The sequence below is a fragment of the Nicotiana tabacum genome, chromosome 22 (genome assembly GCF_000715075.1).
Source record: "Nicotiana tabacum cultivar K326 chromosome 22, ASM71507v2, whole genome shotgun sequence".
Taxonomy (NCBI): domain Eukaryota; kingdom Viridiplantae; phylum Streptophyta; class Magnoliopsida; order Solanales; family Solanaceae; genus Nicotiana; species Nicotiana tabacum.
In genome coordinates this window covers 180,429,646-180,442,306 of record NC_134101.1, presented here as the reverse complement: position 1 = coordinate 180,442,306, position 12,661 = coordinate 180,429,646, and the positions used below count along the sequence as shown (strand labels likewise).

General features: G+C 35.5%; 1 protein-coding gene across 2 annotated transcripts; it reads left to right on the top strand.

Moving 5' to 3' along the window:
• The first annotated feature begins 1,306 nt into the window (after positions 1–1,306).
• LOC107813212 (nuclear transport factor 2) lies at positions 1,307–7,664 on the top strand. Of its 2 annotated transcripts, none has more exons than XM_016638445.2 (10): positions 1,307–1,545; positions 1,642–1,719; positions 1,845–1,982; positions 2,885–3,173; positions 3,249–3,484; positions 3,752–3,926; positions 4,023–4,144; positions 4,250–4,315; positions 5,946–6,012; positions 7,038–7,664. In XM_016638445.2, the coding sequence occupies exons 2-10, from the start codon at positions 1,666–1,668 to the stop codon at positions 7,325–7,327; spliced, it is 1,437 nt and encodes a 478-aa protein (XP_016493931.1). In that variant the 5' UTR covers positions 1,307–1,545; positions 1,642–1,665; the 3' UTR covers positions 7,328–7,664. The 2 variants fall into 2 exon arrangements, with proteins under 2 accessions (XP_016493931.1, XP_016493928.1); XM_016638442.2 differs by having other exon boundaries at positions 1,308–1,545; positions 4,020–4,144.
• Positions 7,665–12,661: the final 4,997 nt, after the last annotated feature.

Here is a 12,661-nt window from a genome sequence, read left to right as displayed (position 1 = left end):
TATGCTGGAAGGAAATAATCCATAACCTTGGATACTAGGAGGGGATTAAATTCCTTAAGGAAACACTGTGAATTCAGTGGGCTCGAATTAATTTTTATTTCATTTATATTTTCTGTTTATGTTATTCTATCTTTTCCAGAATTACTTTACAAATACAGTTTACTAATAATATATCTGTATAATCAACTATCTCCACCCATTATCATTGCTACGTGTCTGTTCGAGAAACGTACACTTGTAAGCTGTAATTTTTACCCCATACACCGATTGACTGAAAATAAATTTCTCCATAAAATATGCTCCAAAATATTACTTAAATAGAAGTTTAGTTTGATGTTGAAACGTTTATTAATACTACGTAGTTCAAATAAGAAAGGAAATCCTATAAGAAAAAATCTCAATAAATTTTGAACTCTTAAGTTTGCGTTAAGACATCAATTTGGTTAAAACTTGAAAAAGAGTTTTTGAGTTGCGTTAAAAAATAATTTTTGGAAGTTGAAGTTGTGTTTGGACATGCATTTTATTTGAAAAAAATTTAAAGTTTTGTAAGTGGAGGAAAAAATTTAACACAAAAACTGCCTTATATAAGTTTTTGAGAACTTGAAAAAAAAAATTCAAAAATTGATCATATAGCAAACATCATTTTTACTTTTTTATTTAAAAAAAACAGTCCAATTCTATGACCAAATGAGAGCTAAATATTAGGAATTTCTTACATAGTTCAAATAAGAAAAAAATTTAATAAGAAATTTTTTTAATAAGACTTCAAAATTCTAGATATAAAAAAAACATTATTTAATTACAATTTTATCGAATGTGAAAATAACAATTAGACGTTGTTCGCATAAAAAAAGTTTTCTGCAAAACTTTCTTCAAATTTTCAACCAAACAAGAAGAATTAATTTTCACCTTTTGGCAAATAAACCAAAAACATTTTTTGCTTCCTTGATGTTGGTTAAAAAATAGGTCTCGCGCTGTTCAAAATTTTGAAGCAAGAAGAGGGAGAGTTAAGATTCTTTTTCAATTTATGTAATCTCTTTATTTACGTAGTTGTTGAAATTGGCATGTTTACGTAAGAAAATTATTTTAAGCAAATATAAAAAAGGCAAGCAATAATTATAACAGTCCAAGCCATGGTACCTTAAAAAGAAGTACACCGGTTGTAATAAAGGAGTACAAAATAATAATAAATAAAAAGAAAAGAAAAACAATTATTCTTAAAGCGTCTCTCACTTCAATATTGTACTTTGTACTTCTCATTTAAATTCACTTCCATAAATTCTCTCTTTAATTAATTCATTAAAATTAGTACGACTATTATTTATTTAGTAATAATAATAACAGAGTCAGTCGCGCCTCTTGAAGGTCCACCACTCGCTACCTACCAAAACCCTAGAAGAATACACACACACAATCTCCATTGGAGAGAGAGAGAGAGGGAGAGAGAGAGAGTGCGTGTGTGTGTGAGTTTGAGAAGGGAGAAGCTCAGAGCCAAGGAGTGTATATTCTCTCTCTCCTATTTTACTGATCCCATACTCAATCCAGGTATTGGACTATTGGTGCTGGTATGTGGTGTTTAGAGTTCAGGGGTCTAGGGTCCTGAGGTTTTCTCTAACTTTATTTTAATTAATGAATTTATAGTTTGTGACTTGAGATCGATCGGCGATGACGGCGGCAGTACCGGCGGTGGCGGCACAACAACCTGTCTCTGCTCAAGTTGTGCGTATTTTTTCTTTGCTGATTTATACTTTTATAAATTTGTTTGCTTTGTTTTTGGTTTGATTTGATGGTTGTTTTCTTTAAGAATGGATACTGAGAGAATTGATTTGTGGTGGTGGTTATAGGTTGGGAATGCGTTTGTGCAGCAGTATTATCATATACTGCACCATTCACCAGGGCTGGTATTTAGGTTTTATCAGGATATAAGCAAACTTGGTCGCCCTGAAGATGATGGCTCCATGTCCATCACTACCACTATGCAAGTAAGTTAAAGCCCACTGAACTACCCACTTTCAAGCGTTGTGTCTAAGCTACTCTTTTATTTTTGTTTCATATGACATCATTAATATTTGCTTCTTTGTTACTAACACACTTCCATATATTTTCTAAATATCTTTGACTATAAAAAGCTGTGACTTATTGTATAATTCCTGAATGTGTAAATTTTATAGTTGAACATTCCATAGTTCGCTGTTAGTACTATTTGTCATAGTAACTCATGCTTTTATTTCCAGCCGACCTAGGAAAATACTTTGATAAAGACAGGAATAGGGCTTTGTGAAATGCATGATCTTGTTGCATGTTTTTTGTTCTGCCACTTAGATGGTTTAACACATTGTCCCGAGCCTTCTTTCTCAATCTTTCTGAAAAAACAAAACACTTTGTCCCGAGCCTCCTGGCTTTATATATTTTTTATTTTTCTTGATAAACGAGTAATCTTTGAGGGTCAACTGGCATGTGGTTTGAAACTCAGTGAATGGGAGCCGGCTCCTCTTAACTTTTCCATTTAACTACCAGGATTTTGTCTATGGGGTAGACTGTCAGGGTTCCAACTCTTGACATACGTCTAAACAACACATCTTGATTGGTGCTCTTACCACTGGACCAAAACCCTAGGGTGCCTCCTGGCTGCAATTTTTTGCAGCAATTTGAAGGAACACTAAATTGTTGATGCAGGTCATTTGGTTTAAGAAAATATAGAACAACGATGGTCTATTGCTTTTCCAAGAGTTTGACAATGGTTTAACCTAGTTACTCGCTTTGAGTAATGAAAGAGAGAGATTTGACTGTTTGCTCTGCTACCGTGTCTTGTTTTCGCGTCCTAAGCTTTAAGTTAACCATATTAACGTTTCACATTTTGTCTCGTTTACTGTCCAACGTGTAGGCTATCAATGAAAAGATACTTTCACTTAATTATGCGGACTTCAGAGCAGAGATCAGGTCTGTGGATTCCCAAGAGTCCTTCAATGGGGGAGTCCATGTCCTTGTTACTGGATACTTGACTGGGAAAGACAACTTGATCCGAAATTTCTCTCAAACATTCTTCCTGGCTCCACAAGACCGAGGGTACTTTGTTTTGAATGACATGTTTCGATATGTGGAGATTGTCAATCAACAAGATGCAGTCCAGGTTCCAGAAACTGATGTGCTGGCTCCTGTTACTACAGAGCAAAGTAATTGAACAATCGATTAAATTTTGGTTTTATAATGACCTTATTAGCAACTGAACGCTGAGTTATTGTTTGCAGTTGCTGCAGATCCCCCTCCAGCTCAGGAGAACCACATTTCTGAGCAGAGTACACCATTCGCTGAGGAAGCTAATGGGGGAGAAGTTTACAACCCTCCTGAGAATGATAATGTGCCTGTTGTTCAAGAGGAAGTGCCTGTGGCTGAGGTTGTTGATGAAGTGCAAGGCGACTCTCAAATGGCAGCTGAATCTAACATCATAGTTGAAGACGTGCCTAAGAAGTCTTATGCTTCAATTGTAAGTAGCCATGGGCAAAGCAACTGGAGGCCTATTTCTTTTTCGTTTGCCTTTCAATAGGTTAATATTCCAATATTCATCTGGTTGTGTAGGTGTGAAAGTTTAACACATTTCCATTTGGGTGTGTTACTTTATGATTTTTTGCTGGTTTTACTTGAGCACTGATCAGATAATTTGCAACGTCAGCTTTGGTCTTTGATGACGATAATTCTAGGAAGGGCGTCTTTGGAAGATTTTTAGCTGAACAGTTTGCAATGTAATTTTCAGGTCATGCATCTAAAGGAAAGTGCTGCAACTTTCTCCCCTCCTCCAGCACCTGCTCCTAGGAAGATTGTGCCGAAGAGTGTTGGGCAAATGAGTCAACCTCCTGCAGCAGCACTAGCTGACAGCCCTGTTCTGAGCTCAGATTTTGTTGATAATGTGAATAACCAAGAGGGAGAAGGCATGCCACTGTTCCTCAAACTTCTATATTTTCCCCGTTGATTGTATTCATTGTGTTGATTCTTATTGATATCTTTGCTCTAACTGCATCCAGCAGCTGATGGCTACTCCATCTACATCAAAGGTCTGCCTATGAGTGCCACTGCTGCCATGCTCGAAGAAGAGTTCAAGAAGTTTGGGCCTATCAAGAATGGAGGCATTCAAGTCCGAAGTAACAGAGTATGTGTGCTTGCACCAATATTCTGGCTATTTAGGGGATACATTTGTCAGTTTATAATTGTTTCTGTGCATTTTTTATAATTAATTATTGTTGGTGGATTACAGCAACAGGGATTTTGTTTTGGCTTTGTGGAATTTGAGGTGGAACCTGCTGTGCAGAAAGCGATTGAGGTATTTTTCATGTGGTTTTTTTTATAAGTAACCTTCATTTGATTTTCTACATCGTGTTCTCCTTTATGAGTTGTAGTATCTGAGAAAATGAGTGTTTAGTTGGCTACTAATTGCATTGCTTGTTTTATAAATATGCTGTGCACATCTGTATTACTGATAGCTGCATTAGTACTTGGAATGATGAACTTCCTGTCGTCTTTTTAATCACTTTGAACATATCTGCTGCCAGGTAATTGCAAATTATTGCTTGGTATACTTCTACTTTTTTTCAATTTTTTTGTATTTCTTTAGTTGTATTAGAATATCGTAGAGCTTCAACTTGGTAGTTTATAAATTTGGACGTTAGTCCTCCTTAGGTAGTAATAGTTTGTAAATTCGGCCTTTGATAACGTCCAAATACAGGATCTGATAGAAAGTGTACAAGGTCGTATGTATATAATTTACACAACTATGAAACCGGGTCGAATCCCACAGGGAACAATATAAGGGCGAATGAGAAGTAGAGGAATTGTCACCCACTAACTCTAACCAAATGAAATCAAGTATGGTTTTAGTTTAAACTACAATTACAGAAATAAAAGGAACACTAAACTAACTAATGGTGAGTACTAGCTTTGGAAATTTGGGGCTTTGGCATATAGCAATTGAACTTAAACTCAAGATGCTAACCCACTGTTAAATGATTTCAAAATCAATTGTTTTTAGCCTTGATCACTAATTCTGTGTTAGTTTCTCTTGAACACTAACAAGACTTCTTAGTTGGCTATGTCTAGCCCAACTAAGAGCATTAAGCACACCCAAATTTCGCTACAATTGGCAACAGACCATGTATGGCATCAACACCACTGATATATTGACTCAATGTTTGAGGGAATAGTATCTGAAGGAAGTCAAAACTGTGTAAGGCTTAATGTTAACTTTTGCGTTACTAAGCTAAAACTATATATTTCAGTAAAAAAGCTAAGTTAAAACCAAATATGCTTTTACATTTTTTTTTTCTGACTGTGAAGTTTGTATACGATATAGGCTTAATCTTGGATATGTTGGCTTGTTCTCAGTCTACCGTTTTTGGACTTCTCAAAGTGATGCATATGTTAAGAAGTCAAGTTTTATTATTTCTTCTCCAGTGAAGAAATAGGACTTGAGATAATTGATGGTGTTGACCGTTGCACTGTTCATAATAGGATGGGCTGTTGTATTTTTCCCTGCTTTCTCTGCCCAATTTTTAAATATTTAAACATACTATCATGTATAGGCAAACTCGACCCTTGTGGCGATAATATCAATGCTGTGTTGATAACCATTTCAGAAAAACATGACTGACAGCTCAAGGGAGGTGAAATCATGTAAAGAGGGCAGTGTGTTATAAATTATTTTGTGAAGGTTTCATGTGGCAGGTCCTGAAAGTAGATGGCATTTTCTATTGACAGTGCACCGTTTGTGCTGGTATAGTTATATCTCTTTATCAAAAAAGTAAAACTTTAAAAAAAGAATACTGGTATAATTATCACATAGGCTAGTGATATTTAGTAACCTTTGCTGCATTTTGTTTGTATGCACTCCTTGTTTTTCGGAATCGTTTCAGGTTTCTTCTCTTTTGTCTGATTGTATTTTTATCTCTATGTACCAGGCTTCTCCTGTTTTAATTGGTGGACGCCAAGCTGTCGTTGAGGAAAAGAAGTCTACAAATTCTCGAGGCAAGTTCAATTATTCTCCAGTGGTATTAATGAGGACGTTACTATGGTCAGCGTGAGAAAATAAATGATAAACATCAGTTTTACATAGTGGTTGTCCACTGTGGAGAGTATGTTTCCGTTTCTTTTTTTTGGTAAGGTGAATAAAGGTGATGCTCCATTTACTGGTAAGCATTCTTGAAAGCAATAAACTGAATTCGATACCTAATGCACCATGAGATGATATTGAGGTCATGAAGAGGGAACTGGTGGTTTTAAGCCTATAATGGGGCCTAGTGGGACTGCGGGATCTCAATTAGGATCTACAAAGGAAAATGTCTAAAAAGATCACATTTAATAGCTGGGAATTGGGAAGTATGTCAATATTTTTAATCAGAAATAATTCTTAAATGTGACAATATAGTTCTTAAGATATTGCTAAGTAAGATAAATAAATAAATAAATAAATAAAAGTGTGTTCTCTCTAACAGGTTAAACTTTTATATGAGATGGTCACACACTTCAATTTGGCTTGAGCCAGACGCTTCGCGATTCATTGTTTACCCGATATTGACCCCCATCTTTTATTGTCCATGCTCCAAATGTCCGGTAATGCGGACGGAAAGGAGGGGGTGAGTTGGGTGAATTGGGTCCCTCAGCAGCTATGCGAAGGAAAATTGGGCTCCTTATATGGTTTTAGACAATTCTCAACGCTTGAGCTAGCTTTTGAAGTTGAAGATATAATTAAGTAAATAAAAGCTTGCTCTCTCTAATAGCTTAAGATTTTAGATGAGATGGTCACAAACTTCAGCATATATAGCTTGTTGCACATTTTGATACTTTTCCTCCTTGGGAAGTGTCTTTAAGTCTAAATTTGAGGTTTTATAAGGAATTAGAAACCTATTACTCCGTTAATTATTTATGTAGAGTTTTATCCCCACAGCTACTTTGCCTTTACTTTGTGATTATTATTGAAGACATATATGATGATTTGTGGGGCTTGGTCGACCTATTCCTCTGGTTGAGACGAATTATCGTTTCTTTTTCAGGTAACACTAGGGCTAGATATCCATCTGGAAGGGGTTCCGGATTCAGGAACGATGGAGGACGAGGGCGAGGAAACTATGGAGGTGGTAGGGGTTACAGTCATGGTGATTTCAATGGAAGAAGCGAGTTCAACAACAAGGGTGGCAATCGTGGAGGGTCAGCCAACCGTGGGGGCGATGGATATCAGCGAACTGACAACATGGGAGGTAACAATGGGCGGATGAATCATGGTGGTGGGATGCCTAATGGAGCTGCCAAAAATATGCCACCACGGGTTTCTGCTACAGCTTGAAAAGTAGTAGCTTCAGGCAAAGATGTCAGCTCAATTTAGTATATTTTTCATTTTGATTCATAATTAAATGGTTGGATGTCGCATAGGAAGAAGTTTTGTCACGAGCTGTGATATTTCATAAGGGCTCGTTCCGCAAATTTTCCTTCCCCTAATTTTTCCCGTTAATTGGTATAGGTAGGAATTGAGTTTCGGGTAGGTTTTATTTTGTAGCATATGGGTTTCTTATCCCCTAGGAAGAGGTTATCCAATCATTTTGCAAGTCTCTTTGTAGTTGAATTAATTTTTGGGGCTTTTTACTTGTGTTAACTCTTTAAAATGAATTCAGTTTAGGCGTAAATCTCGAACTGCTTTTGGTATCAGCTGGGTGTATAGAATACATTCCTTAGGCCGTCTTTACTCTTTAATTGAATGCCTCTTTAACTTTGTGTGCTCGTGTGTTTTTGAAGTACCTAGTAGTGAGGGTCCCATGGATGGGAGAGAAAAGAAGGTAAGCTCTGTTTAGCAACCTGGAATAAAGGCCAACTACCAAATACTTGTGTGATTGAGCAGGTACACATGGTTCTTTCTATCTGCAGTTGTATTCGTAACTGTGTAATTCATGAATTAGCGATCGCTAGTTCTTCTTTTTGTCACTGCTTCAATACTGTATTCTGGTGATTGACTTTGTGCTTACTTTCCTGCTCTGCCACTCTTCTTGTCTGCTATTACTCTTCCTAGGTAGACTTATTCGAGAAATATGGGTCGTTGGCTTTTATCTAAGTGTGTTAGAAAAGCTTAGTTGTGCAAGCTAGAGGCACATTCCTGCGGCAGGGGGTGGGGATTGGGGCGCCGGGCGTGGGCATAAAGGTCTTTATTGACAGTCAACAACTTCCATTCTCTTGTGGATCTGCAGTGGGTTAGCACAGCTCCTCTTATTGGAAATCCCAGATCTGCGGTGCGAAGGGAATCTGTATTTAATCGAGTGATCCACAAACGATGGAATATCTTTCCAAAGGAAGAAAGTTCTTTAAGAGTTATTCCTGAATTCAAAATAGATTACTTGGGTTGTAGCGTTTTAATCTAGGGATTTTTTCATTCCTATATACTATTGGAAATTTTATTACCCTAAATGTTCATGTTTAGTAAATTATCTTACCTACACAAGTTTTGTTTACAAAATATATATATTCCACACTAAAAGGCTTCCAATCTATTATTAGTGCCTTTAATTAAGGGATTTAGTTACACCTTTTACCTTTTTTTTCTCTTCTTCTCTTTACTTATTTTTCTGATGCAAAGTTATATCACCCTTTAACTTTATTTTGTACCTGTAAACGGATATATGATGCCCAGGAGGTGGGGGAGTAAAACAACCTTTATGTTGACATCCCTGTTCTGTGTATAGTTGATACAATGGTTTATGAGCTTCAATCTTGCATAACTTGTTTTGTGGTGGGTTGGCTCTTTTGGCCAGGATTGTTACCTCTTTCTCCCTACCTGAACCCTCTTTTGCCACTTGCCACTTTCTTTTCCACCCGTCCTTCCTAAGAATTTCTGCATATGTAGTATGCCAGTCTGGAACGATGAAGAATGCATTTGTTTTCGACATGTAAAATTACACGCTATATTTGAGTGGATGGTTTGAGGCACATGGTACTTGGCAGCCAAAAAACACGGGTGTGTTTGTATGATGCGAGTCATTTTTCTATGTTTTTCATGACTTGTTGTTTGGAACATTTTCCTCTAGAGGTTGTTCCTGATGGAGTGTTATAGTTTTGTTAGATAAGGGGCTACATGAGCTAAGTCAATTGGACAGATTTATTTGACATGTTAAAACCTGGACTCTTGGAGAAGTTTTGTTCTCTCTCTAGCTACTTTAATTTTTCAAGTCCTTTTATTTCTTATCATCCACCGATGGAGCGGCATGCTAGTGAACAGGTTGTTTAGAAATGCAGTGTTGGGTCCTGCAATGGACTTCGTTCCCTTACCTTCTTATTTTTAAATGCATAGAAGGTATATTGGGAGGTTTTTTTTAGCACATTACTGAAGCAGCAGAGTGCTCTGTAGCCCCTGGAGTTTGTCACCTGAAGTGAAATATCATTAAAACATCCAGATGCAAAGTTACGAAAAGAAGAGACACAAAACTTATAAAGCTAAAGAGTGAAGGTGAGACATTTTCCGGAAAAGCATGAGAAGTACCATCATCAATTACAGAATTAGATTTGGACAGAATTAGACGTAGCAGAAATCCAAAACAGATGAACCTGGGTCCACCATTCATATTGGATGAATTTTGAATAACAAATAGTCTAAATTAAAAGATACCGAAAAAATCCCAAAGCTTATGTCATAGGCTTGTAAAATTTATCTATAACTTTCATACATTACTTATACCCAGTTATATACAACTATAATATCATACAACTTAAACACAATATTTATACAAATTTTATACAATGTCTTTTGTATATTTTGTATTTGATTTATACATAGTAAAAACAAGTTTCATACAACTAATATATATTATACAACTTATCTACAACTTTCATACATTATTTCTACCCAGTTAAATACAACTACAATAACATATAACTTAAATACAAAATTTATACAATGTCTTTTATATATTTTATATCTGATTTATACATAGTAAAAACAAATTTCATACAACTAATTATATATTATAATAACTTATCTACAACTTATTTATAATTTTCATACATTATTTCTACTCAGTTATATACAACTACAATATCATTCAACTTAAATATGGTGTGTGTGTGTGTGTGTGTGTATATATATATATATATATATATAAATATAATGTATATCACGTTTTCTTCTTCATCAAAATCTTCACCAAAACACCCTCAAAATTGAGATATAAACTCCAAACCATATTCTCAATTGTTTGCAACAACACCCAATCCAAACAAATAATAGTTTTTGAAAACCCAAATTCGAATTCAAAGCTTCAAAGCTTTTTAATGGCGATCAATGGTGGAATTGCTGCTCTCTTTTCCTTTGCTTTACATTACTGAAATTAGGGATTGAGAGATAGAGAGAGACGTAGAGAGAATTCCTTTGCTTTACGTAGATATCTTCTTCTTCATTGAAAATCAAGCTAATCAGAGACTTTAATGGAGGTAGGAATTTTGAATAAGATTAAAAATTTCGTTTGTTTTTTGAAGAAGAGATGAAATAGGCGTTAATAGAGGATTTCTGAGATTTGTGAAGAGAAAATCGTGGGTGAGTGCAAGATACGTGGGTGAGGGGGGTGGAATGTAGAGAGAGAAATGTGGCGGGAGTGGAGTGAGAATATACGGTAGAGTTATTTTAGAACACTAATTAATATCATTAATTCCCTTAAAATGTACATAAATGGTAATCGGATATATAAAATATAATTATAGTAAAACTTGAGTAGGGAGGGTAATATAGTTTCATATAGTGTATAGGAATGTAAAAATTCCTTTAATCTAGTGGAAAACTCTATTAAAGCAGGTTATTTTGGTGTTTCGACCCAGGGTTTTCAGACGCTGCTCCAGCTAAACCGCATATAAAAGGGCAAATTGAGCCTTTTCTAATTTACAGTCTCTTTGAGTTGCTTATAGGTTTTAGACTATGATTTGTGTAATATGGCTCGCTTCAGGTGTTAAAAATCAGAGCCTGTTAGCTTGTACTACTATTTCCGCCCTCTATTATTTACACATGCTTCACCTCTGCTCATCATGAACATTGTGATTAACCTGTGTAAGCCATTCTCTTCAATCCTCTAAATCACATGCGACTGTGACTACTTCGCTAAGGTGATTCAAAATATAAAGAACTAAATACCGAAAAAGCCATGTGGATTTAACATCTATTATATGTATATAAAGTATTAATTTTGACTTTGTATATACTTCGTAATGTTCCAGCGATGGAGGCTTTCCCTGGCTCCGGCCATGGGGACGAAGGGTAAGGTCGCGGGGTGAATGAAGATAGTGTAAAAAACAAATCAAAGTGATCAAACCGAAAAACTATATATGAATGCTTTTTATCTAAAATTGAAAATATACTGAACGATCCAAATAGATAATACAGACTGTGTGTCAGATTAAGCAACCTCGATTAGTTCACCGAACCGTACGGTCCACAAGCACAGGTTTCCAAAGTAATTCTGCTTATTTTTATAATCTCCTACCAAACGACCCCTAAGAATTTAGATTTTTTGAGAATTAGAAGTTTTCTACACTTTCTGTTGGCATATAAACTTCTGACAAAGCAACACAACTCCTCGTAAATATCGAACTTAAAATAAAACGTACTAACATGACTTAATACAAATGAATTGTTATCGCCTATATAATTTTTTTTCCCCTTGCTGCGTCTATATGATTTCCAAGACATTGTAATTTTTTTGTCACAACTTCCTTCCATTTGATTTTATGCACATCTCATCCTCTTTTAGCACGTTCATTCACCATGATTGCACTTACAATGGTACATCTAGAATTCGACGTAGGATACAACAAACCATCTTAAGCAATATTGTTACATGATATCCTTTATGTATGTTACTTGCACCCTTCAACCGAATGTGATCAATTTTATTATCTAATTTTGTATGACCGCATATCCAACTTAACATTCATATTTTTGTGATATTCATCGTCTGCATTTATTTAACTTTAAAGGCCTAACATTCACTCTCATTTAACATTGCAGTCTCTCAACGGTTCTATAGAATCCGTCTTTCCACTTTGGTAAGTATTCTTTCTATAATACTCGACAACGCTTCCCATTTCAACATTCTATGTGAAACATCTTCCTCTATCATACCATTCTCATATAATTTAATTTTAAACTTGTTTCATACAAATGAAAAAGTCAATTATTAGAACGATGGGTAATCTGGTTTTTTATGTAAGCTAAAGGAGTATAAATTGCAGTAATGCAGTTGAAATACTTATTAGCAGCTGATAACTTTATTAAACCAATATATACATAGCATGTGTTTCTTACATAATCTTTCATAGGATAACAATTGTTAACTGCTAACATTTCAACTGGTGATTAATGCTCAAGTTAAATTAATTTGGTCATACACGAGCAGAGGCGGATCCAGGATTTAAATCCTATGGGTTCAATTATAATGTTTTCAACATTAAATCCATTATAATTTTAAAGTTATGGGTTCATATCTATTATTTTTGCAATTTTAATGAATTTTTACATACAAATTTTTACTCCGCATCGAAAGTTATGGGTTCAGTTGAACCCGTAGTTATTACACTACATCCGCCTCTGTGCACCAGTGTAAAGAAAAATCAAAAAGAGAGGAAAAGCGAGGAACACAAGTACACAACTGTA